The sequence below is a fragment of the Nelusetta ayraudi genome, unplaced genomic scaffold, assembly GCF_046127955.1.
Source record: "Nelusetta ayraudi isolate G7.1 ecotype Tasmania unplaced genomic scaffold, CSIRO-AGI_Nayr_v1 ptg000017l, whole genome shotgun sequence".
NCBI lineage: Eukaryota > Metazoa > Chordata > Actinopteri > Tetraodontiformes > Monacanthidae > Nelusetta > Nelusetta ayraudi.
The window spans coordinates 10370293-10397506 of NW_027466067.1; the positions used below are offsets into that span (position 1 = coordinate 10370293).

Here is a 27214-nt window from a genome sequence, read left to right on the forward strand (position 1 = left end):
AATGCCTTATAAAAATGCTCCAGTTTAAGGCTAAAATGATTTTCTAATCAACGATCTTCTTCTTCTTCTTCTTCTTCTATTATTTTCTAATCTTCAAATTTTGAAATGATAAGAAAACTCATTTCCTTCTGACCAGTCACACTTTACATCAGCATTGAGAGATGTTCTCATTTGTCAACACGTCACTTGGGTGATACAGTGAAACAACTTTGCCACGTCGCCGACCAAAGAAACAGAGTGACTCAGAACTAATGTGACCGGCAGCAAGAAAAGCGCCCGTCATATTCGTTACAATCTCATTGTGTGTAATAGTGGGCCGACGGAAATGACCTTACGTAATGCTGGCCGTATAAAGGGTCAAGTCAGCAGTTATTAAAGGCTAGCATTAGAGAAACACAGCCACGACGGCAGTAATGGACTTTGCTTTTTTCTTCCTTTGGAGTCTCCTTCTTGTATTTTGTCCCCCTTTGTGAGCAACAGCGTAGCTCTCGCCTACTTCAGCTGCTCAGACTGACTGAAACGTCCACTCATCGGCGTGCTGGGGCTCGAGGGCCGCAGAGAATGCACGAGCCAACGAGCTAGCGGAGGTCCGGCTATGCACCGGCGTGCACCTGTTCCGGAGTGGCGAGCTCCGGCCAGCAATACGATCGGAGTCGGCGCGGCCACCGCGTCACTCATTAGCAGCCGCAGGGCCGCTAACGAGTGACATTACGATCCACGCGGGGGCTCATTAGGGGACCGGGGGGAGAATCCTGTCGGCGGGACGTCTCCACCTGTCGCCTCTCGCTGACAAGCACCGACACACGTCCTCCCTTTTTAATCAAGCGGCGGGCAGCGCTTAATAAAGTTGCCACCTTTCGTCGATGTGGTTTTAAAAGGATTTCTTTTTTTCTTTTTTTTTTTTACAATGTTTTGATCAAAAGGCTCAGGAAGTAAATTGAAAAACGAATCAAAGTAATCACATAAAAGCAATTCAAGCAATGAAGTATGGAAGAAAACGGGTGTTGTTGCTTACGGGTAGCTAACGCTAGCGCTAGCGCTAACGCCGTTTTCGCAACTACAGGCCATCCGAATCAATTCCATCCATCCATCATCGGCAGAATTTCTTGACGGAGCTGCAAGGCCCCGAGTGTGTTATAAAAATAACACAATATAATAAATAACCGTCTACACTTTAACGCAATGACAGAGCCAATCGTCACTGACTGAGACCTATTTCATTCCAAACACATTAAGAACGATCCAATTATTCTTTGACGCTGCTGATAGTAAACCATTTATTTCAGAGTTGTGGCTGGTTAGTGCGGAAAAAAGACCTTTGAATAAACCACTTTAGAATATATATCTACATATATGTGTGTGTGTGTGTGTGTGTGTGTGTGTGATCTACACAAGCATTAATGCTCGAACTGACGCAGCCACCAACAAAAACACCTTTATTTCCTGCTACGCGAGCTCTCTGCAGCTGCGGCGCAAATGAATTCTTTGTGCACCTTTGTGCCGTCTGCCTCCGAGATGTTTTTTTATGCCGCACTTGAAAGTGGCTTCTTTCTATTTTACCCCCGCCAGCAGCTCGGCTCTTGAATAGCTAGCCTTGGCTGAGGGGTTTCTTTCTTTTTCTTTGTTTTTTTTCCCTTTTCCCTCTCCCCTCTCACAATGTCTCAAAAACCTTTTTGACCTTCTCCCTGACAGCGTTTATATCCAAAAGCCGTCCTTTTATTGTCAGCCTTAATTAGATTTCAAACAGCAAAAAACGTGTTTTGTAAAGCTCCACACGGCGTAAGAAACAGGCGGCAATGCGTGAAAATAAAAATAAAATAACTCGGCTCAAACATTCTTGATTTGATGATGATTTGAATGCAAGACATGTAATAAAATAAACTGCTTGTCTCAATATTTCCCGGGTGTGTTAATGTCTATAAGTTCCGATACAGGCTGCACATCCAACGAGTCTCATGGCTACTGCAGCTGGACAAATACCTTTTTTTTCCCCCAACACCACTCCCACCCCCAACCCTCCCTACACACCCCTGAGGGGCCTTCATGTTCGTGTCTGTGTGCATCAGAGTGTAAGTGGGCATGCGTGTCAGACAAACGCCCACTCGCCGCGCTGCTGCGGTGCCCCCGCTGAAATTTGAGTAATACGAACTCACAACACAAGGTACAGTTGTGCCCGGAGCCGCTCGGCTCTGTTCATCCAGCCATTAATTGGGTCTGAATCCTAATTCGGAGTTGACGCCGCCACTTTCGGCGGTGAATTATTTGTGGAGTTGTTATAGTTTATTACTATCCGATTTGGTTATTTCTTCTCCTTCCGTAATTATGCATCCAATTTGTTTGTGTTTTATCACAATGGTGCGCAATTAAAATGCATCTAGAGCGAAATGTCTAAGCCCGAAAGAAAATGAAATAAATTCCGTTCTGCCAATTACGTGCGTGCACTGTAATGCTTTAACACTGTGTGTGTGTGTGTGTGTGTGTGTGTGTGCGCGTGCGTGTTTGCTGATAACAGCCGTCACGGTGCGTTCAATGAGCAGCGCGCGTTTATTTCTGCAAGCCGCAGATATTTATTGACGCAATTTACAAGAAACGAAAGGAAGAAAGGCCCGCTAACTGGGATAGCTATGCTAGCATTAGCGCTTATAATCAGCGTGTGTTATGTAACTGTAATTGTAACTGTTATGTTTTTAGGGCTTAACAGAGAAGGGAAAGACAAAAAAGAAAAAAGAGAAATGAAAAAAAAAGAAAAGAAAAGAAGATGAGCACAGCTTGGAAAACGTTTTTTTTTTTTTTTATCTGCCACACTCGCAACAAAGGAAGCGTTGGCCTTGTTGTATCGGCGAGCGACGTCGCTTCAACTTCTGCCGAGGTGACGGAGGTAAAGCCTGGACCGAGGACTCCGTGTGAAAGCTCCTCTCTCGCCACTCTCTGATGTGCAAAGTGTGCGATTTGTTCCACTTGTGCGCGACATAAGCTTCTTTGAGCTGCTCGGGATTAACACCTGTGCAACACGCGGCGGAGGCTGTGAGACACGTTGACATAAAAACGCTCATTCATCACATGCTAACAAACTGCAGCCTCACTCCATCTTCTCCTCCTCTTCTTTCTCTCTCTCTTTTTTTTTTTTTTTTAAAGGAATGCTTCCTTAATTTGAAGATGAACTTGTTCTGGTCCAAACATCCCTAAAAAAATGTGAAGGCTCCACACGTCAAATTGTGGAGAGCTTCCCCGGGACAATGAAGCACGAGGCAGCGCAGCAGCTGCTGACGACGAGAAACCAGGAAAAAGCCGCCGAGAGGTTTTCTGCAGGTTCTCTTTCTTTTCTCTCTCCCCCCCCCCCCCCCCCCCTCCTTTGATTTCCTTCTTTGAGACGTTCTGACGCATCTCCCCAGACATAATGGTAATACTGGGGTATTCTGGGGAGGATTAAAAAAAAAGGAAAAAAAAAAAAAGGAATTGGTGCAGTTAATCGGAGATACTGTTAGGAGAGGATAATCCCTTAGATTATTTCAAAGCACTCAAAGTTGCCACAAAGCCACATTAATCCATGGCAGAAGTTAAAACAAGACTACATGAGGCGCGTTTGCAGGGAACGACTTCTGAGGCTAAAACTATCATCATCGGCTCTCCCGTAAATTCAGACCGGGACAATAAATATCTGAACCCTGGCGAACTTTACTGCCAAAATAACAAGGTGACGATAGAAAAGGGTCAACCCTGGTGTCGGGTCCAAAAAAACAAAAACAAATCGAGGACAGGGAAAGTCATCACTTTTCCTCCTGACAACAAGTAGGGCCACGTGGAATCAGCTGAGAGCTCGGCGGACTGTTAAACAACCAGGACATCGCGTGGCAGAAGACGCATTCCTGATAAGACATTAATAAGACATTAACTGACACAGACCTCAAAGTCAAACACTTAGTAGATCCAAAGCTCGGCCCACCGCACCACCCGATGGCAGTGTTATTTGACCACATATTTACCAGCTTCATTCCCCCCCCTCCATCATGGTTTTTCCTCCACGTGGAGCTGACCTGCACATGTGCAGTGTTGGCATGACAGAACCTCTGATAGTCAACGATGCGGACGTGCCTCGTTAGTAATGGCTGTGTTGCCAGATGCTAACAGCCAATTCTACGGCTAATGCCAAAGCCCCATTGTTTTCTTAGCTGTCTTCAACATTAGCTCGTGTTAAAGGCAAGGCAACGCTACTTGATGTAGCAGACCGAACAAGGAACGTAAGAATCTTACCTTCCCTGTCCTCGTTAAAGGAAAAAAAGTGAGAGATATCTTGTCTCCGTTGTTAGCTAGCATGTCGATAAAGCTGCCTCTGGCCAAACTTAATCGCTAACGACAACATTCAGTAGCTGATAGGGTATTCTAAAATCAGAACAGTGATTTAATTCATTTCCACTGTCCACAAAAGTGGGCTAACACCGACAGTATTTAGTTTGCATAGCAATAATTACATGTGCTTTGACACAACCTGTTTTCATGCCATAATCTGTTTTGCAAAAATAATGCCGCTTTATAAGTTTACACAACTACACATTGGTTATTTTTTTTTAGCATTTAAAAACGAATTAAGGCCGATCAAAACGTGATACCAACGGATGCAAAGGCGGAGAAAGTCGAAACTTATTTTGGCATTTATAAGAAGAAAAAAAAAAACGACCACTTCACGGGCGGCACAGCAGGGAAAACAGACAGACGCCACCGTAAGCTTGTGCCCTGGGTCAAAGAACATCCACTTGAAAGGAGGGCCTGGGGATTTAACTGGAACATTGCACGGTAGCAGTGATCAGGTCATTAATTTCATCTACCAGTTGTGTTATTTTTTTTTCTCAACATGAGTCTAGATGTGGTAAGAGGGTATTTGCGGCCGCCTTAATTTTGCGGTTCATTTGCTTCCGTTTTAACCTGCGATGCCCCCCAACCTCCTCCCTCCCACCCATCACCCCCCCCCCCCTCCCGTACTCACACAATCCATACGTGGAGCTTTGCATTGCTAATCGCGTTCGCAGCTTGATAACATTTGCCTTGACTGCTCATTTGCACAAGCCGCACTCACTTTCCAGCAGCGTAGACCTCCGCCGTGTCAAACAGATTGATTCCGTTTTCATAGGCCAGAGTCATCAGCTGCTCCGCCATCTGTTGGGAGAGAGCACGGGGCAGGGGGGGCGGGGGGGCGACAATGAGAGGAGCAACTTTTAACGATCATCAAACTTCCATCTCCATGTCAAGGTCCAGTGTGTAACATTTGGCTTGACTTTCTAATGTTTATATTGGTAAAAACGTAATCTACTGCCCATAAATACGTCTATAAGAGTGAGTAATCGCAGTACAATAAAAGTAATTTGGTTTTCCTACTCTTTGTCTTTGAATGGTTCTCACACATATATAAGAATATACGTAGAACAAGGGTCTTGCTCCTAGTTGGCTGCCACTTCCCGGATGCCGTTGTTCTACGGAAGCCCGGTGTGGAAAATCCAGCCGCCTGACAGCACATTTCGTAATCAGGGTGACTGCTAAACCAATGAAGAAGAAAGTGGAAGAGGCATCCAGGTTTTGGGTGGCTAGGCCACTGTAGTTCGCTGACAAGCTCAGAAGGGGGAGCGAGAGTGAAAGACGGTGCAATCTAAAATGTAACCACTTGACGTCGCCTTTTCTCCCTCAAAATCTCCAAATGTTACACACCTAACCTTTAAAAGGAGGGTTAGAGCGGCTGTTGACGCCCTCGGTCAGTTTGTTTCCACTTTGGCACAGGTAAAAATAGGCAGCTCGGGCCGTGCCAGATCACGTGGAGGTTTCCCATTCCTGCACTTTGACTGATGGAAAATGACAGAATCCATCTGTTCTCACCTCATCCGTTATCTGGCCGCCGAACGTCACCCACGTTCCTGCCAAGACAGGGAGGGGCGGGATCAGGACACGTGCAAAAACAATAAAAATGAATCCAAGCCAAGTCGTCGTTTTTTGTTTTTTTTTTCTTCCCGGCCGGCTCTTCTCGAATAAGAAATTCAGGTCAAGAGTTCTACTCATGAATATTTTCAAGGAAAACTTTTTTTTGACTCTTACCTAATCCAAGGCAGGACACCCGGAGGCCTGACTTCCCGAGGTTTCTGTCAAAACAGAGGGAATCACATTAAATTTAATGCAAGCACTGTGTTGGCACTGTTTTTGTTTGTTGCCGTTTTTTTGGGGGGTTATTTTGTATTGGGAAAAAAAAGATAGGGTTTCAACTTTGCCCCTCCCACTCCCAACTTGGATTGATAGGCAAATAAACAACACCCATCACCGACCGCCTACAATGTAAAAAATAAATAAATAAATAAAAAAAGTCTGTTCTTTAAGGCTCTTACAGCGGCGGAAGCTTAAAGTCATAGATGCTGAAAAGGAACGGGACTTTGTATGGATTTGAAGCCGGTCTGCACATGGAAGATAGGCTGCTGGAGGAAGGAACATGACGGCATGTGCTGACAACACACGTTAGCGCTTGCTTGCTTGTGTGTGTGTGTGTGATTGTGTGAGTCTGCGTGCATGTATGTGCAGTGAAATGTCAGAGAAAAGTCAAGAAAGACGAAGTGGGTCTTAGACATGCCCACCGTGACATCCCGTAAAAACACACTAGGATCCCTCAGCCACCATCTGAACAACCCCCCCCCCCACACACACACACACACACTTTCTCTCTCTCTCTCTCACTCTCACACACACACACACACACACAGACACACATGCAGCAACGGCCGCCGCTAAAGCTGCCGTCTCTGAGCCTTTCGCAGCCCAGACAGACCACCCACCCCCCGCCCCACCCCACCCCACTCTGAAAATCACAGCATGAGCCCCAAAAATGAAAGACCAGGTCGGATTGGCCTGATCGCCGATTTCTTTTTAAAGGAGACGTCCTCTGATGTCTAACGGCCACCTCGGGTTGACAGACCCCAAAAAAAAAAGGGGGCGGGGGAAGAACTCTGCCTGCAACTCCTGGTCAAGCTCGGTTTCAGAGACGAGCCGGTGAGAAAATAAAAGAAAGGTGGCACCGGGGATGATGTAACGTGGGCGAGTGGGAGGGAGGATCACTCATTCTTTTTTTTTTTTTACATGACTGCATGTAAAAGCAGCGAAAAAGGAAGCCGAGAACGAGACGGATAGGTGTCTGACGAGTGCGCGCAGATATGCGCGTTCAGTGGCTGTGCTTGTGACTGTATATGTGAGCAGTACAGTGTGTGTGTGTGTGTGTGTGTGTGTGTGGGTGTCTTGTGAAGCCACGGTAAGATTGCTGAGTTGCCGCTCTGACTAACAAAAACACTCTTTTCAACATGGTCTGAACACCAAGTCCAATAACACTGACTAAACCGTTAAAAATACATATGGCACATCTCAACAACAACTCATCCCCTTGAAGCCTTGAAGTAGGCTAAGTGGACTACATTTCTGTCGTAGCCAACTGAAAACCAAAAAAAAAAAGCCTTTTCAATTCTTCAAGAGTGGTATTTATTGCGTGCGCGCGGTTGGATCTGCGTGTATAGTGCTTACTATTCTGGAGGAGATAATCCAGTTAGACGTCCTCACCATCATTCAGCGTCATTAGTTCCACCGTTTTTTTCGCATTGCCGAGCCTCCTTTGACGATCGCAGGCCCACGTTTCAATTTGAGTCTTTTGTTTTCGCTGCTTAGGTTCGTAAAAGCTGAAAACTTTGCCGCTTCCTGAGCCAAGAAAGGCTCCAGAACCGAAGTAATAAAATTCTACACAGCACGTATTTCTATTCAAAACAAACAAACAAACAAAAAAGCCTATTTGGTTGACGGGGTTTGCAGCCATGCCACATTTTGAATCCTCAGGTCAGATGATGTAATTGATGGGGGACCACTGACCTATGAGCAGCCACCGTCGCTCGTGTAGGAGAAAGCGAGCGATAAGAGAATCCACTGGGAGCACGTGGCTCTCACGGTGCACTGCAGGCAGAAGGTTAACACACGTCGCCTCCGGCGAACCAATGGAGCTAATCTACAATTAACTGTGTCTAGCTGGAGACAAATGTTCCGCTGGAGGGTGTGCAGCGCGGCCGTGAGCAGGGATAATCAAAAGTGAAAGCAAGTCACTGAAGTCATTTATTGGATGTGCTTTAAATGATGCACCCAGACTCAGATTGGTTTAATAGTAGGACAAACAAAAAAAAAATGCACTAATGAGCTTCATGTTAATCCGGACTGACGCTTTGTCCTGCTTTGGAAGTTAAAAACGCTGTGCATGAGCATGGCAAAATTATGTGTGGTAAAAAAAAACAACTATACATATACACAACCATAACCTGGAGATAGTCACAGTGTTCCTTGGGATTCGTCCTCGGTATCCATCTGAACCTGGTCGGAGCTCACAGCAGAGATTTGCAAAGGGGCCGCCAAACTCATCCAGCTTGGGCAAAACTGCCACCAAAGCAGCATCCACACACTAATGTCTACAGCAACAGGATGATTTACAAACTGTACAGCATCAAGATTTTCACACAACTTGACCACTGCAATACCTTCCAGCTGTTGAACCGCAAAGGAAGCTAGATGGGTTTTGGAATCCACTTAAATCTCCGAAAGCAAGAAAATGCTTTCCATTCGAAGGTCGTCAAGATCCATCCATCCACCCCTTTTCTGTCACTGCCAGTCCTGCACTGGAGCCTATCCCAGTCATCGTAGGGTGGGTAGGCAGAGATGCACCGTGGACATGCCGCCAGTCAATCACATTCATAAAACGACAGTTTCAAAATTATTTTCTTCTAACCGGTAGAATACCCAGCTGACAAAGCCGTCCTGGTTGTCCTCCAGGCACCATTTACCTCGCTTTGCAGGCACACTTCACACGCCGACATAAACAACTCTCGCCTGGCTACAAGACGCTAGCTGGCTCACCGCTGTCCATATGTTGGTAAAGACGAAGGCACTGACGAGAACAAAGGCGTTGTTGGCAGAGGCGAGAAAAGAAGGTACCAGAGTATCCTCGCTGGTCAGCACCTTCCTGACGAGCGGCCAAAGTTATACAGTTCCCCCACTTACAAGTGGATGAATCATTCAACTGATTCCGAAGGTACAATTCTTTACGTAGCAAAACCAAATGGCGCCACACGGCGTGTCACAGTGTAGGGCCAAAAATATGAGAAGGCACAGCTCTGCCCTGCCCTTGCCGTGGCTCTCACTGTCAGGACGTCTCTCTTTGTCAGCACACTGTCCTGTTCAATATTTTACGGGACTTGCCTTCAACAGTGCGACGACCCTCTGCATGGGCCACTAATCAGCAGGGTATCATGTTCCTGCTGAGCCTCAGCGGACATGCAACACAACAGTACAGTCATCCTTCAAACACACGCACACACACACACACACACACACACACACACACACACACACACACACACACACACACACACACACAGACATTGTATTCTGCATGACACGAGTACGGTACAACCGCAGTCACAGAGGACAGGACGCGCACTGCAGCATGCACTTAACATACCAGGTAACCTTTCTGGGCCTTTTATTATGGTAGGTCCTCTGCTCGCACACCCTCGACCCTCCAAACCCAGGTGGACAAGTCAAAGGTCCACACTTTGGTATGCTGCTCTATTTGATTACGCGAGGCTCACAGGTCTATTTCGGGGCATGTTTACATACAGGTTGCATTACACTTTAGCTTGACATAATGAATCCGGCTTGTCCGAGTCAATCATCCAGTCAACTTTGGAAGACCTTGATGGAAGGTGACCCCCGGTGAGATCGTTTGGATGTTTTTGTTTTGCTGCTTGTCGCGGTCAAACGGGCAGGAAAAATATCCGGTTTCCACGAAGCGGCTGTCAGACCTTTGGGTTTTAAAAAAAAAAACTTTGCTGCAACCATCAGACTCTTTTCTCTATACTCTGTGTTATTTTCCATGAGTGACCAACTCAACCGTTAGTTAATGACCTTTAAACAAACATGGCAACTGACCTAAAGGGAATCAATTTAATTTAAAGAAATGAGCCGGAGCAACTCGGGGAGATGCGTGATTGATTTGCTGTCGCGGATGTCTGAAGATACGTGGAAGGTGAGAAGCCTGCGACTCAGTTGGACATTAATATTCCAACACGGAATGTGTTCACAGACTTTACTGTCCTGGCTATTGGTTTCATACGATCGTAACCCTGTTTTGGGACCTGGAATAAGACCTTATTCTGGTTCTGTGCAGGCACAAATTCAGCAAAGTGATGCCCAAAACAAATGAGTGAAAAACCGGTGTAATACAGCCATATTGCTAGTGTTAGGTTGGACCTCCCTTCTCGACTGAAAACTGATTTATTTCTCAAAAACTTTGGTCCATAATGCCATGACAGTGTCACACAGATGCTGTAGAGAAACATTACAGCTGCCACCAAAAAATGCAGAAATGGTGACACTAATTTTGCATAAGAATATAAATATCCAGATGTCCTTGCGTTGACATTAACAACATGGAGTCTGTACTTTATTTTGTGTGCATCAACTGTACAGGGACTCCTGCTGCATTTTTCAAAGAGCCTCTTACTCGTTTAGAGTAAACAGTGCAAAGCCAAACTAGGGGACGACAGATGTACGCAAGCCTCCGGCTACAATCTGGCATGTTTGCATATCTATGTTTATTAATATGTGCCATACTCCTTTTTAATGAAAAAAATAAAAAAGTAACTATGAACTCAAGGAGCTGAAGGAAACCATATTACTGATGAAGTTTACCTAAGGGGACTGTGGATAATCTACTGCAGAGGTAGAGTACAGCATCAAGTCACATTCTCAACCACCCCAATACATAATGACGCATCAAGACGGACTGGAGGTGTGCGAGCCTCAAAGTGGGCAGGAGAGAGGGCGGAAACATTGCGGGACAGAGTAATGGACGAGGAAACAAGGTCGCAAGGCTCGAGAAAAGAACGTGTTGATAGATACGTTCACAGAGCAACACTATAAATAATACCAAATTAATGGGGATGACTTTGAGAAGACCAGTCGATAATGTTAGCAGTGGGTGGTTCACTCCTCTGCACAGGGCTTCGTGAAATTAATTCCACTAAAGCAATCGGGAGAATTTTTCAGTGTATTTTTTTGCTGCATATGACTTAGTTGTTGCCTGTTGAAACATCTCGAGTTTTCAAATATAAAATGGTAAAGCTTCAGAACAAAAGAGAGGTGTGAAGGTGAGTGAAAAAAAAAAAGAAAAGAAAAAGAAGAAATCTAAACTGAACAGTTGCGAGTGGTGGCCATTTTCTTGCAATAGGCATAATATTCATTGTGAAACCATGAACCAGCAAACAAGGAGGTTAACATTTTTGAAAATTATGCTTTTGCACCGCCGGTTAAGATGTCTGTGAAAGTATCCAGCTCAGGTTTTGCTAGTTCTTATTAATTTGTTCTTTTTTCCAATAAGGACTCTTGAGAGTGTCAGCTATAATTCATTATACTATTTGTGCATACTCTTGGACACAGTGTATTAAATTTGGATTGAGTTCCGATGAGTTGCAATTAAACAAATTTAAACTCTGTTTGGTTTGGACTACATGTCCAGAGTGTTGGGTCTGGTGTGTTTTTCACCACATATGCTTTTGACTCTCTGACAAAGCCTTTCTTTCTTTTACAGAGAAATTTGTTGACACTAAAACATATACCGCATATTTCCTTGTTTTGCTGTATAAGGATATAGCAATAGAGCTTATGCCACTGAACGAGACAGTTCCGTCTTCTTTTTATATTCCGCAAGGGCAAAAACAGATTGTCGGCTCAGAGAGTTTTCCTGGGGCTCGATTTATTTATTTTTTAATCCCAGTCGGGCATTTTCAGCAGCTCTCATGCAGGGGTAAATCTGCTACTGCCCGCCAGGAGGGGAAAATCTGCTATATACAGGAAAGGAAGGGGAGAACAGTCCTGTGAGGGACTCCACGTCTGATACAGTAATGTCACAATCAGCTGCGCCTTGACACGCTGGTGTCAAAGCTGGTTTACGAAGAAAAATCCAGAGGGTGAATATCTAACAGCCTTTCACTTATGTTGGAAGTAAAGATGATTAAGAGGTAAAACAAATTCTTACTAAGGTTTACAAGTACATGAGGTTTGTGTACTAAAAGAAGACAGACAGAATATAGCAAAAAAGAACAAATTTGTCAATTTAATGATATTCAAATCATTATTTATATCATTGGTTCATTGTGTTAACTCACGTGCCATTAAAAACAAGGTCAAATTCTTTTCTCTAAATCAAAATAGTTCATGACTAATATTTTTGGGTATGAAACATTTTCGAATATCTGGCACCAAATAATGAATGAGGGAAAAGCGTTTACACGACTTTCCGTGGAAATATTTAGTTGCTGCAGTTCCAACAAAAAAAATGGGACAATTCGTCCTTTTTCCCTTTTTTGAACCAAAGAAAAGCACAAGGCGAGGCTCGCTTGAATCGCTACAGAACAGCTGGCTGCAACGGGAACTGCGTTCATTTCGCAGCAAACTGCCGCCATCTGTTTAATTAAAGTAATGTTGAGGTTAAATATTTACAACACACAACACTAAGCTTGACGCTGTGGGGCGGGATGGATTTTTCCCCGGAGGCTTCTGCTGTGGTGTTTTCTGAAGCAGAGGTGGAGCTCTGGCCCTCCCACTGCTGCACGCGGTCTCACGGCGACTTGTGCTCAATCACCATCTGATCGTTTACGTAACACGCTGGTGAAACGCTTACAGCGGCGAGGAAAACAAACACACGCAATACGTTGCGGGTACGTTTATTGAGAGTGACGTCGACAAAAAGCGGATTCACAGCGACGCGAGCAGTAATGAGGGACTATTAATGGAAGCGGAAATGGATTGGAAGGCACACTATGACGAGTTCCCAAGTAAGTAAAAGCAAAAAAAAAGATTGGAAGGATATTCGACAAATTAGTTGGTCTTTTTGTAACTGTACAGCAGATTTAGAGCAGTTACAGAGTAGCTAAAATATTGCACGCTGGATGGGAAATAAGTGGTGCAAGTATGAGCGCTGCGACACAACAAACACACACGCACGCCCGCACACACCGATTACACCATCAGTCAGGCAAAGAAAGCACAGCTGTCTGCATTATCTCCTTCAACATAACCCAAGTGTGTCTCTTTTGCAGACAAGCTGAGAGTAACATGGGCAAAACAAAACAAAACAACCCAACACAAACCCTCTGTGGAAACACGACTCCACCCTACATCACGAAATGAACCATTTCTGGTCATTTGCCTCTATGCGCCCTGAGCAAACAGATGGTGAACGAAGCTACCTAAGTGGCTGCGGTGGCCTGAAATCAAAGCTACGGATGAGTAATGGTATTTACAGAGCGGCCCGGAGAGTAGCACCGCGATTACGATCTGCTCAGCTACCACCGCGGTCTACTTGAGATTCACGTTTCCAAGGGGGGGGGGGGAGTGGCGGCGGTGGAAGAAGCGGCTCCCTGAACGGAGAGAATAGGCTGAAAAACGTCCCAGCTAGCACCCACACGAACACTAAAACTGAACAACGCCCCATATCTTACGCCCACGTCTTTTGTCACCCGAGGTTTAGCGATGCAAGCACTTGCATTTGTTCAAAGGATGTTAAAAACAAAGGCCGGTACAACGTATTATTAAAGCACCCCGGCAATAAACCGAAAAACAACAACAACAAAAAATGTTTCCACAGTTTTAGAGGAAAATTTAAAAAAACAAATTAAAAGAAATATCACCCCCATAGCACGATTTGGAAGATTTTTTTTTCCATCTGTTCCAAGGGTTGCTTCAAGGTTGGCCAAATGGACAGAGAATTGGTGAGACAGCGTTTTGTTTTCCCTGGGAGCATTTTCTTCTCCTCCTTCAATAATGATACATCACAATGGTGGGATTTAAATGCCATCCGCTTACACAACACTGCCAACAGCTATTTACTGTGGCTGTGACTCACTGTCAACTTTGCAACTAAAAGTGGACCTCCAAAGATGTAAGGAATCCTACTGACAGGCTCGGGGGCCGAGCCAAGTTTACTTGTAGATTTACACCAGGGGACGGTGGGTGGGGGAGGAGGGGGCGCGGCGGGGGCGTGAGTCAGCTCTGATTTACATGACCACTGCAGTAAAATCTACTGAGTGCAACATGGCTGAAGTGTAAAGTGCTGGCATGCCAAATAAAGACTCCTGCTCAAGCACAAATGCTGTGTTGAACACTCGACGGTGATCTCTTATAGCTGGCGGGGCACTAATGGTGAAATTGTGCAACCGATACTGACGCTTTAAAACATCAGTTTGCAACTGCTGTTGTTGGCTTCATTTGTTTGCTTTTGTTGACAGAAAGCAAACCAAACAACCACATATTACAAATTCCTGCGTGTACAAATTCCATTTTCACATACAGAGTTTATTCCGACACCCCTTCCTTATGTAACCATGTTTCAAATGGTAAATATTGCAAGCCTCAAGCGGCTCTGTCAGCTTGACATACAGTGACCTAGCCCAATTTTTTTTCCAGGACTTTCACGGACCAAAGCCAATAATATGAGCCAAAGATCGGCAGTAAGTGCGACCGCGTGTACATCGATGTCAAGTTGCCATTTGGCCGGAGGCATTTGCGGAGGCGAGCCGCTAAATCTCTGTCGTCACTTTGAGGCAATTAATTCGCTACACCTGAGCGAATGAACCTGATTTTGAAATGAGTGAAGTGCTCCCTCGGGACACTTGGGTTTGTTGCCTGAGCGCTGATAACCCGGAGAGTGAAAGGCAAGAGGCTTTACGGCACTGACTCTCCACCTGCCTGTGTGCCTTCCCAATCTCCCCGATATTCCTCCTGCCTGCCTGAGCCAGACTGCTTTACATAATTATAAGCCATTCCACGTGCGCCATTAATTCAGCCCTGACCGGAGACGTTTAATCATTCCTCGGAGGTGCTGCTGCTTTTCACCAGTCAAGGCTCGACAATCCTAGCCGCTCGGTGCAATGTCACGAAATGTTTTTTTTTTTTTAAGAGGGAGAACTCTATATTGATGGGCAACCTTGGCCTTGCTGGGGCGAGGCCTACCTCCAACAAAAGGCTTCGCCCTCGCTCGGAGGCAGCAGAAATGATGGCGCTGCCGCTCAAAGCACCGGTGGGGACTGAATATGCAAAACAAGGCTGATCCGAATCCCGCGGATCAACGCGGAAAAGTTTTGTCGAATGGATAAGCCCCGGCCACATTCATCAGAGGGAGTCTTACGAAACCCGCCGACGTCTTTAACTGTCAAAATAAAGTCGAGAAAAAGGGGGAGGGAAGAGAGAGAAAAAAAAAAAAAAAGATCACGGCGGGCTCAGAAACTCACGAGGCTTCCTCCCTGCGAGTCTGCCAGGCGCGTTTGAAAGATACGCAGTGACAAGAGCACGGATCACCCTTGCCTACTGTACTTCCTCCTGGGCTCCACGCCTGCACAGAAAGTGACCCCGCTCCTCCTCCCATCCAGCTCTCCTTGTGCCTCACTCCGGTTTCGTCCCCTTATATTTCGTTTACATCTCGGCACGGCCGGAGAGAAGAGCGGCGCACATCTCCGGGAGTCACGCTGCGTTGAAGGCCGGCGTTACCTTCAGTTTACATCAGACGCGCAAAACACATGAGTCTGCTGTGCCGCTGTGTGTGTGGCCGCGCGGGACCGGAGGCCGCACGAGGCACAACCACAGCCCCTGGACCCCTGAGCTGAAAATGGTTTTACTCATTCAATATCATCAGCCTCAATAATGACAGTGTGGACTTGCATGGCAAGTTGCCGCTGGCTGAACTGGATGAAAAGGCGATCAGCGTGCCTTCAGACAGCGGCGGGCGCCGCGGACGCCTAATGTCTTCCACCCCCCCCCGCCCCCGTTAATCGATGACGGATCTGAGCGGCGTCCGTCAACAAGTTGACTTAGGCACGAATTGCAAAGAGCGAATTTGCATCCAAATATTAGCTGTTACATTGCAAACAAACAGCCGTTGTTAAAATATGACTCAAGAGGCTCGACGTTTAACATAAAGTACAAAATAAAATGCATGGATAATTTCCAATTTTCTAACATCGCTTACAAACACTAGCATGTGATGACAAAACCGACCATTTTTTTCATGGTAATCAAAGAGTAAAGGCCGACATAAACGGAACTACGGAATCATAAATTTCCAGCGAAAAGCGGCTCATATTTAATCGATACTCCATGTTCAACAAGAACCTTTGGCGGGCAGCTGATCGACAGTTGGGCAAATACGCAGAGAGCGGGGCTCTGATTGAAAAAGTCATTCCTGACCGGATGAATGGAGGCTGTCGTACAAAGGAGATATGTAACAGTAATAGCCAGCTCGCCGCAGATCACAATGTACTGCACCTTGCCACACTGAGAAGTTAATGTGAACTAATTTTCTCCCCAGCGCTGCCTCCAGATTTTGTGTTCCTCTTCACTTGTTCCATTTGCTATTGAGCGCTCCAGCCTCGGTGCTTCAATATGCATTTTGGAGATATTACACTTCATAATCTGCTCCCTCTTCAGCCCCCGTGTCAAGGCTGAAATAATTTGAATAATTCACCAGACAGAGGGCATTTGCATTTTACACAAATGCAAGTAAACTGCCACAAAATTGCTGAATATAGGTTTTGGTGCAGAAAAAAAAATCCTATTCTCATACCTGTTGAGATTCGTACTAGAGAAAAACCCACCATGGTAGTGCCACTAAAGCACAGACAGTCTTTGATTATGTGCTTCCACTACGCAGGTGCTTGTTTCTGTATGTATGTGAGTGAACAGATGGACATTTTCCTGATACTGAACCTGACTGTCAGTTTTAAAAAAAGAGCAAGATGTCTCAAATATGTTTGCTCTTGCTTTACATGAAGGATTTACAGTGATAATAACAACCCCAGATTATGAAGCAAGTCAAACCAGGAAAAACTCAACTCCAAAGCCGTGGGAGAGTCTGTAATGAACAAATAAACACGTGGCTATATGATAATGGTTGTTTAGGATCCCACAGATTAATCTGGGAGAATATTAATTAAAGTCTCTATTGAAGCCGAACAAATGCAGCTTACTGTACTTTGCAGTGCTTATTTTGTCACTCCTGCGCAGAGCGGATTAGACCTCACCGGCCACCGAGTCCCCGTAATCAAAAAATGTCTTTTCCATCAAGTAATTTCGGTGTTCAGGACCGTTTAGATAATTTATTAATTCTTCTTTTAATTATTTACCTAATCTCTTTTGCGGCAGTCAGGGTGTAAATAACTGTGGTTAGAATGGTGCACTTTAAAAACCAAAAGTGCAAACAGGCAGGATTCACTGATGTGTATGACATATTGGAGGGAATAATTGGACTATTATTCTAGATGCAGTGCAGCAAAAAATAAACAAACAAATGAAAAATCAACTCAAGCTTTGCAGTTCATGGATCATGCGAAATATTCTTCGGAGGTGTGAAGGTTTCGGGGGTGAACCAGTAGAATTTTCAGAGAGCCCTACCTATACTTCATGCCAGTCTTCATGCTTTGCTCACTGGAGGACGGCACACTCTGCACAGAGAGTTGCCCCAGACTGCGAGCCACCATTGCCACGGCTCTGAACTTGCTGCGGGTGCCTGTGTTGGGGCTGTTGGCATTCTGTCGGTTTAGCCGGTCCTCGGTGTTGCGACTCACCCCCCCACGGTGGTCCGTGCACACCAACGACACTTGCATCCTGGCTTCTCGGCCAGCTGTCCTGACGGCGGACCCTCTCGATTAAAAAACAACAACAAAAACTCTCCTTTTGGTTTAGTCGGGCAGAACAAAGTCCCAGAGGTGGGGATGGATGAGGGTTCCTCAAGAGAGCGTGACACACTTCAGCCTGTAGGAAGCAACTACACTGAATCCAGCTTCACCCACACTCCGCCTCCGTGAGGAATCACTGCCCGGTCACTGAGCGGATCGCAATGTTCTGATGAGACGCAAAACAAACAAACAAACAAATCAAGAGGCGCAGAACGGAGGCGGCAGGTCAGAAGGTATTCAAATAGCAAAAAAACAATGACTGGACGAGGACAAAATCCTCTTTAAGGTGCTCCAAAATCAAAAGCATGGCAGAACGGGTGAGAGAAATATAAATGCAACAGCGGCCGCTCACATTGATAAAACACAAGTCCAATAAAAGGGCTACGATTTAAAAAGGAAAAAATGGAAATCTTTCAAAATCCAGAGTCCCAAAAATGCAACATGTGTAGAAATTCTCCCGTCCAATTTTCTCCCGGAGTCCTCGGGCTGCCTCCTTCCAATCAGCGAGTGATCAGAGATTGACGGACAGATTTAGAGGCTTGTAATTTCCTTCTTTTCCTTCCAAAGCCGGGCTCAGCGCTGGAGATAACACCTCTCGCTGCCAAGCTTTAAGAGTGGCAAAACACGCAGATCGGCGCAAAAAGAAGGCAACAAGGCGGACGGACGCCAGCTCCAGTTGGATTTCCCTTCCTACCCCCGTACTCTGCGTCCGCCTTCGGAGGCTTGCGACCGTTCCAGTCAACGCTACTACACAAAAAAAAGGGCAAGCTCGCAATTCACTTCTCAGCCGTGTGACCGTAGCCTGGATTAAACTTGCATCCCAGTGGCTTGTGCGCCGCGTAGAGCAGCGCGGAGCGCATGAGAGGAGGGAGGGAGGGAGGGAGGGAGGGCGAGCGGGAGAGAGAGAGAGAGAGAGAGAGAGAGAGAGAGAGAGAGAGAGAGAGAGAGGTGGGAGGGATGTGCTAAGAGAAGCTATGAAGAGAGGAGAGGAATATTCAGAAAGCAGCGCATTGAAACTGGCGTTCGCGGCGGCACTTAAGAGACGGAAGTGTGGTTTGTTTGTGCCCCGTCTTTGTGGCCGCACAGCCCTGGAGTCAGCGTGAAGACGGTTTCATTCTGTCCCAGAGAAAAAAGAGAAAAAGCTTGTAGGACTCAGGACACTGCCTTCGCTCAGGACCCGGGACATTACCCTGTGGTCACAGAAAATTGGACTCTCACACGCGGGTTCATCCGACTTGGCCATTAAAGATTCATTATGTAACTTCATCCGCAACAATATATGTCCGGGGAGCGGCCGTCGCAGACGAGGCGGAGGCGCCGCCTATTCATCTCGCGTGGGGAAGGGATGATCGAGTTTGGCACGCGCGTGTCTGAACGCGTTCCCGAACGTTTTTTTTTTTTTTTGGGAGGGGGGGGGGTTATTGAAAGACGCCGGCCACGGCGGCCGATACAAGCCGATAGGACGAGCAATAACAACGCTCGGGCTCAGGTGAGCCGGACCGAACGCGATAACGGCCTCGGCGGGGCGGGTGGGGGGGTTGAAAGTAAACACGGCGGTAATTTCAACTCGGCGTGACAGTGGTTGCAGATTGAGGAGATAATGGACGAGACACATGCTTTCAGTAACACAATACCGCCGCTTATCTGAGGGGGCCCAGCTAGTGTGCCAAAAGAGATAATTAAAAGAGACGCCGACGGGAGTGGACGTGTGCAGGCGGGGTGGGGGTTGGTGGAGAGGTCGAGGGGGAGGGGGGGGGGGTTGGAAGAGGCGACTTCCATCAAAGGAATCCCCACAAACAGGCTGTTGCTAACTGACGACACTATTCTTGGAATTGCGACCTTTTGCTCCCCGCCCGGACGGAAATAGAAGCCAGAGGGAGCCGAGAGGTGCTTTAATTTGTCGGAAATCTGATTTAAATTTCACACTGTGTACGCGCGCGCGTGTGTGTGTGTGTGTGTGTAGGGTAGGGACACTTGCAACGACCCTTTCCAGAGGTCTGTCCTCCCATGAAGACCAAGCCGAACCTCAGAAAAGCGAGATGTCGCACTAAAAAAATAAAATAAATAATAATAATCAAACCTGGTAGCAGTGACATGACACGACAAAACAACAGCAAAGAGGGGAGGGGGGGGGGTTTGGCTTTGGAAATACATTCAGGGATTAATGCTGCTCCGCCGTCTCACTGTGACGGAGCAGTTGAGCGTGCGAGTCTGACCCGGCACCCCACCACCACCACTGGAGCACACAGTCAGTCGGCGCGCTCGCCGCCACAGCTCTGGAAACGTGAGGCTGAGTCCCCCCCCCCCCCCCCCCCCCACCTCCCAACCCCCCCGGGAGTCGTGACACGGGCGACAGCGCTGTGCAGCGGGAGGAGGAGGCCAGAGAGACGGGAGCTCCGGCTGCGCACACAGGGGTTTGTAAGCTGGAGGGAAGAAAAAGAAAGAAAAAAAAAAAAAAAAGAAAAAGAATCACACCTGATTGGGCGATGAGGTGAAAATCATCCCGCGTTGATCAATGCCGACCCCCCCCCCCACCACCACCACCACACACACCTTTTTGAGGGCGCGACATTGCTGCCATTTCAGTCGTTTGTTTGCCGTCTGCTTATTTGCAAACCCAGCCATTTATCGGCTCCCCCCCGGCGATCAATAGAGCCGAGCATCGCCCGACGCACTCGCCATCCATCAGTTTAATGAATCGATGGAGCGGCCAGTTTTATATCGACGCAGCGCCGGGCTGTATTTATAATCTATTGGGTTTTTTTTTTGTTTTTTTTGTGCGTCCTGTAAAATGTCAAAAGAGGAAATGTCCACGTGGCGACACCTGGTGACGGGGGAAGTACCCCTCAACAGAACGCAGGCGATGCCGGGCCAGAAAAAGCAACACATTTGCATAAATCAAATCAGACAGACTGTCAGTTATCATGTCGACGGCTGTTTGTGTTTTCTTTCAACTGGAGCAAATGAAATGAAAGGCAATAGCTGGCGATGATTGACACCCTGCCGCTCGAACGGCAACACTGAGGCTGACGAGCGACTGCCGATGGAGGCCCTGCCGCCACTCTTTCATGTCTGCACACTAGCGCGCACGCCATCCGTACCACCACCAACACCACCACCACCGGCGGCGGCGGGACAGTTCAATTGCGTGGCGTAAATCGCGTCTGTTTGTATTTCATTACTGGAGATTACACGTGCACGAACACGCTACCCAGCGGGCCCGCCGGCGAACCCGGAGTCAAAGTCGGGCCAAGCGAGCGCATCGTCTCGCTCCGTCTTACGAGCTCTTGAATCAGAATCTCTCTCTCTCTCCCTCTCTTTTTCTTTTATTTATGTGCAAGCAGTGACTGAGCGAATAGCGGCCTGCGCGGCAAGATTCTCTCCGGTCATCCATCAGGGTCCTGCGGAGCAAATGTGGAATGAGCCTCCGTTCGTTGTTAGCGGGGGCGGAGCGCGTCCGTGGAATCACTCGTAAAAAGGACGCGGAACTAAAAATAAGAAAAAACGTGATCTTTTTACACAATGCCTCCGAGTGCCACTGTTAAATTGCTAATTAGCGACACTGCGTCCGGGTTCTTGCACGCGGCGGGAGTGACTCACGTTCTGCTTGACCCAACCTACGCCAGCCGCTTGTAATAGAAATGAAGTCCGTATTAATGCGGGCCGAGAAAACAAATACAGAGAAAAACCTCAGGGGCTGGAGAAAAGAAAAATCCATCTCCTTCCTCCTCCTCCCTCCCCCCACCCAACCCTCCATCCACCCCTCAAGGCGAGAACGGTTTCAGCCCTCTTTGCATTGATTAAGTGCCTGATTTGTGGTTATCCAAAAAATCTAGGGAGCTGCTAAAAATCCCCCTCAGACACTCAATCACTGTGAGCGAACGCGGCGTAATGTGTGCGTGGGAGGATAGGAAGGAGGAGGAGGAGGAGGAGAGAAAAAAAACGGAGGTATACAAGCAGCACGTGTGTTACCGTGGTCACGACTACAGAGCGGAGCCACTATTTATTCACAAATATCGCCGGCGCCCACTGCAGAAAAAAAAAATATCAACACAAGGAATCACAATCGCAGCGTTTTACCGAAAAACCCTCAGAGGGGCGACGGCTACGAATTGCACCAAGACGCAGATCAAGCGATTGCTTTTATACTCTCGGCGCTTCGACACATTGGCAATCCATGGCGCGGCTGCAGTAATGAAACCTCAGTAGCCCGTTTTTTCGGTCCGCAGCGGAGCGCTCCCAGGCGGAAACTTGGCGCCGGTAATCAACGCCGGCGCGGAGAGGGCGGCGAGCGAGGTGCTGCGGCGGAGCCTACAGGAGTCCTGTCCTTCGTCACGTCGCTCCAAAAATAGGCAGATTGTGGAGTGGGCTGCACGGCGAGCTGAGAGTTCATGCAAATAATGCCCTCAGACGCCGAGGAGGAGGGAGTGGAGGGGTGAGTGGGGGGAGGGGGTTCCAAAATTTGACATTTTGTCACCGCAAAGAGTGTGAATCTTTTCGGTCATTACACTGATTTGCTCTCAAGGGCTGCTGGGGGAGGCGGAGGGGGCGGGCGTTGAGGGATACTTCCGTCAAGCTGAGATTGGCACACTGGGAGGGCGCGCGCAGCCTCGTCCATCTGGGCTTGGTTTAAGAGGCGCCGGCTCTCCGAGACCTCGGCGAGGGACCACGGAGGTGACCCTCCGAGAGAGCTCCCCTTTGAAACGGGCAATTTAACTGGGCTTTAATGTCTCCAAGCGCCGGAACCTCCTCACCTTCCGTTTCCACATAACGCTCCCGCGCAAGGATCGGCCCGCGACGCCCACGCAGCTGCAAATCGCGTCCACTCGGGTCAATCTCTTCGTGCGTTTTCCAGCATACGCCGCGCCCGTGAAGCAACGGTGGAGATTTCCAAGAAACAGCAATCCACTCTGCTCTGCTTGAGATGTTCGGTCGGCTGACTGGCTAACTGGCTGGCCGGCTGGCTGCATAGATAAAGCAAATGCACATAATGTCTACGCCTGATTTAGGCATGCTGCTGAGGCTTGAAGCATGCTGGCGAGTGCAGCTAGCCATTATGCTACTTCCACTGCATCGCCAACGTGATGCGCATTGACGGTGTCAAGTGTCCAACCGTTGCGGATTCAATTTGAGGACTGCTTTGAGTGCAGATCCACATATGTACATTTGAATCGTCATGAATCTCGCTCGACATGCAATTGTTCACCTAAAATGTAAAGAATTTAGCACCGAAGTGCTGCTTTGGGAAACACCTTTTGAGGTAGACCAGCTATAAAATGGCACATCCGCCGATTTCAATTTTGCACAATAGTTGTTCATTTCATTAGATGTTCGATAAAGGGCCATGTGAACAGTCCAGTTCAAAGACACTCTGGTGAGGAGGTTGTTTCTCTTTGGATGTATAGCGGGGGTGGGTGGAAGGCATGATGGAAAGTGATGTGGGGTCAGACAGACTGACAGCACTGATTGACACAAGTGCTAATGCTTTTCACCTCAGTGCATCCAGAGGCTGCACTGTTTGCATAATGATGAACATCTCATCAGGAAAAAAAAAAAACACCTGTTTATAATATGTGCACATAAATACAATATATACGTACATATACATCTATGTTGCACACAGGCTGTTGTATTTTCTTCCTTGCTAAGGTTTAATATTGTCCCCGTGGTTCCGGGAATTCCTGAGGAAACAGAGGAATGGGGGTAAAGACACAGGTCACATCTGTGTGCGGGGAGTGCTGCGCTTCTTAACTCTCCAGTGAAGCTGACAGATTCCCAGCAGAGAGCAGGGCTCAGGAGGAGTTGTCGTTTCAGCTGTCCCCACTAACGCATCAAACAGAGCAGGAGAGCTGAGAAATTCTAAAGCAGGGGACAGGAAAGCCCTGCTCTTACATAATGGCATCGCTCTCGACTTGTTTTTTGGTTTTTGACGAAGAGACGGAAAAAAAAAAAATGCTTTGTTTTTATTTTACATTTATTTTCAAATGTCATGCTGATTATCATGACACGCTGTTTTGCGACAAAACATGAAATGAAGGTTAGACGTATGTTTTAATAACTATCATGCCGATTCCAAAAACAAAAAAAGAAGAAGGGTGATGTCAGGTGCGGCAGGATTTTGGCAAATCCGCTTAGAAATAAAATGTGGCCGAATACACAGCCTCACTCTGCTCTTTCGCAGCAGAGAGTGATGGGAGGAATCACAATAATCTGGCCCGGTCAACAAATGATCCTCATACCTCCCAGTGCACATCCATCATACCTGAGGTCAACCTGAAGAAAACGCGGCCAGGGGAAAATGTTGTTGATTTGAGATGTTTCAATGGTGAAGAAATTGCAGCTCGCTCTTGAGGCTCCTGGTTTCCTTTATATCAGAAATGAATGCGCTATCTTTCACCAGAGCAGCGCAGAATTTCTGCACACGCTTCCAAGGTAAGCCCTTGAATTCAGTGACCTACAGTATAGTTGATATTGTGTGAAGATTGTTAAATGTGGCTGAAATTCCTTCTTTCAGGCCTCGGGTACGGTGTTAATGAAGAAGGCTAAAATTGCTTTTGAAAAGAGAATGGAGTCACAGTCGAGCTGCCCTTGGCTCTTTTGAATAAAACCTTTCAATTATTTTCCCCGGTAGGAAATTTCAGTGAAATTCTGTTTTAGTTTGCATATGAATGTAGGAGTTTTGACTTAAATCTTTGTCAAATGGTCGAAAGATCACTGTAATATATTTTTTTTTAACAATCTTAAATAAAAATAAACTAAATTGAGTTCGCAGATATTTTTTTACAATAAAATATTAAAATATGTTCACAAAAAGTAAAATAAACATGGAATAATTCCAAAACCTCCCTGATTTATCTCGCATATTATCATGGCGGAGAGTCCAAAGAAAGCATTTGGCAAATGGATTTGACATAAAAGACTCTTATTCTATTTATCAGACTCAAACAGACCAATGAGATTTGTCCCTGCCAGTTTCGCCAGGTTGCTGCCGCTGAAAGCTTCATGCTAGTTGCACAATTTCAGAGTTAAAACGGAGTGAAGCAGCTGTCGTGCACATGCAATATTAAGCTTCTACAGGCTGGCAATGTTCCTCTAAATGAAACTACCTTCCAATTATATTGTAGTGTCCAAAGATATGAGGAGCGGACTGCGAGACACCAAACTGACTGGAGACATTTCATTTAAAGAAAAAAATGTAATTTTGTGGTAACCTACAGAAACCCCAACAAACTACGTCAATAGATAGTGACGTGTGCGCAGGCTTTTGATGTTGCCAATGTAAGTGGAGAATAGATGAGGCTCAACCAAGCTTATAGAACAGATGGCTATTTATTTCTTGCTCGCTGATTCTCTGTCCCTGAATGGCCTCTAGCAGGTTCCACTATATAGACAAGGGATGCTGTAATGCCATCAGACTGCTGTTAGTAAATCCATGACCGCGACTTTCCACGGGGTCAAGGTTCAGGCCTTCCAGCGGGTGGCCCAGTCTGACGACAGAAGGACTTGACACCTTAACGCCAGGCTGGGATGCTAGCTGGACCTATTTTTTCGCCCACCAGATATTCATTTACATTTCAAATACTTGTAAAATATGTTTTCTTATTTGAAGTTCGCATTTTAAATGTGATGTGTAAGTGAGTGCACGTGTGCCTGTACATGCTGCTTACTGCTTTCTGTAGATCTAATTAAATCAATCAATAATTAATTGTACAAATCTGCTCCACTGGGGACAGGAATTGAAAAAAACTAACATCTGAAAATGGGCATAATGTTGGATCTTTAATGTGGTGCAGCACACATGGTGGCTCAATGGGAACTGCGGGGAATAAAAATGCAAAAAAACAAAACAAAAACAAAAACAAAAAAAACACGTAGCTTCGGGAGAACTAGCTAAACAAAACTGACAAACTTCTGCTTTAAGATCATGAAACCTGACAGTTCTGGATATATGTGTTGTATGCTTTTTGCGATCTAGTTTATGGGATCCAATGTGACAATGGCGCAACCCAACAGTCAGAGTGTGTAAAAGGGGGACAGCGAAGGGCCATCCACCTCTTTCTCCCCGGGCATTGCACACAGAGCAGCTCCTTTTCTGCCAGCAGTATCAAACAAATGATAAAAATGACAAATAAAGCAAAGCAAGCAAGTCAAAAAGCAGGTGTGAACCATAAAAAACATCAGCAGTCAGTCTAAGGAAAAACGCCAGTAATTTTCAGATATTTGTTTCTGGTGAAATCAAGACTGAGGAAAACAGTGCAAGAAAAGTCTAAATTATTAATTGATGTAGATGAAACACTTTTTTTGAACCAATATATAACAAGTAGTGATATTAGTGATAACGTAATATCTAAAAAAAAAAAAAAAATGCAACAAAAAATGCAACAAAAAAATAAAGAAGAAATAAGGCTAAGACGACTGATAAAGAGATTGAATATGAACATGTGTGTTGCCAAAATCATAGCCACACGCTGAATGTAGGCGCCCACACTGGCAGCCATACAAATAAAACAGTGCGATGAACCACCACAACAAAAACAACAACGCGCCAGCACGGCTCAGTCCGATGCATCTCTGCCTCTTGTGCCCACACAGTATTTCTGACTTGAACATTTTGACAAGCTGTCCAACTGGGCCAGCCAGAGATAGCTCCACGAGGAACCGGAGATGTGACCACCGGAAACTGAAGCCGACGCGCCACACAACAGGCAACACGGTCCCTCAACGACACACGACGCCGGGCGATATTTAAAAGAGCGACACTGCGAAGCAGCGGGACGGAGATAAGAGGGCAGACAAAACGCGGGTTCAGCAGCCGCCCGCCGCGTGGCGGTATCTACATGTTTGGACACAAATCAGAGGCTAAATATAGTTCCGCAGTCGGGGATTGCCTGGAGAAAAACGTCACAGCTGCCCGGCTGACACGAAGGCTGCACTGCTGCTGAGACTGAGGGAAATTCATTTTTATTTACATGAGGAATTAAATAAATATATGAATGAATAAATTACTGTTTTAAAGTGGCCACACAAGGGGTTTTTTTGTTTTGTTTTGTTTTTTTTCGGGCAGGATTGACAGATGCGGACTTTGTAACATTACCAACACACAAATAAAACACAGTAAACAAAACATCCCTGCAGCTGCCAGCAGGTGACGACGCAAGCTCACATGTGATCCTGAGTCCAGGTTCTAGTTTGCGACGTACTCAACAGACACTGGTAAAAAAAAAAAAAAAAAAAATCATTTGTTTTATCAAGATGTTCCAGCGCTCAGAATCACGCACTCTTGTACTAGCTGGATTTGAATGCAGTGGGAAGCTTCAGAGGCTTGCTGGAAGCTGATCTGCTGAGGTAGATCAGCTGCACCACCTTGTGGAGATTCGCTGTTAATACGAGTTCAAGACTTTTAAGGGAAGGCACTGCCAACAATCAATGAACCC

General features: G+C 46.4%; 1 protein-coding gene across 7 annotated transcripts in view; it reads right to left on the bottom strand.

The window, feature by feature from the left end:
• The window catches only part of kcnab2a (potassium voltage-gated channel subfamily A regulatory beta subunit 2a), an 82052-nt gene that overhangs the window by 17418 nt on the left and 37420 nt on the right, over positions 1-27214 (bottom strand). For 6 of the 7 annotated variants that reach the window (XM_076025366.1, XM_076025368.1, XM_076025367.1 and 3 more), the window contains 3 exons: positions 6079-6122; positions 5863-5900; positions 5072-5151 (listed from right to left, as the gene is read on the bottom strand). In XM_076025366.1, coding sequence (XP_075881481.1) covers positions 5072-5151; positions 5863-5900; positions 6079-6122 — 162 coding nt within the window. Of the gene's footprint in view, positions 1-5071; positions 5152-5862; positions 5901-6078; positions 6123-17496; positions 18613-27214 lie in introns of those variants that run through there. The other variant, XM_076025365.1, reaches the window with a different exon arrangement.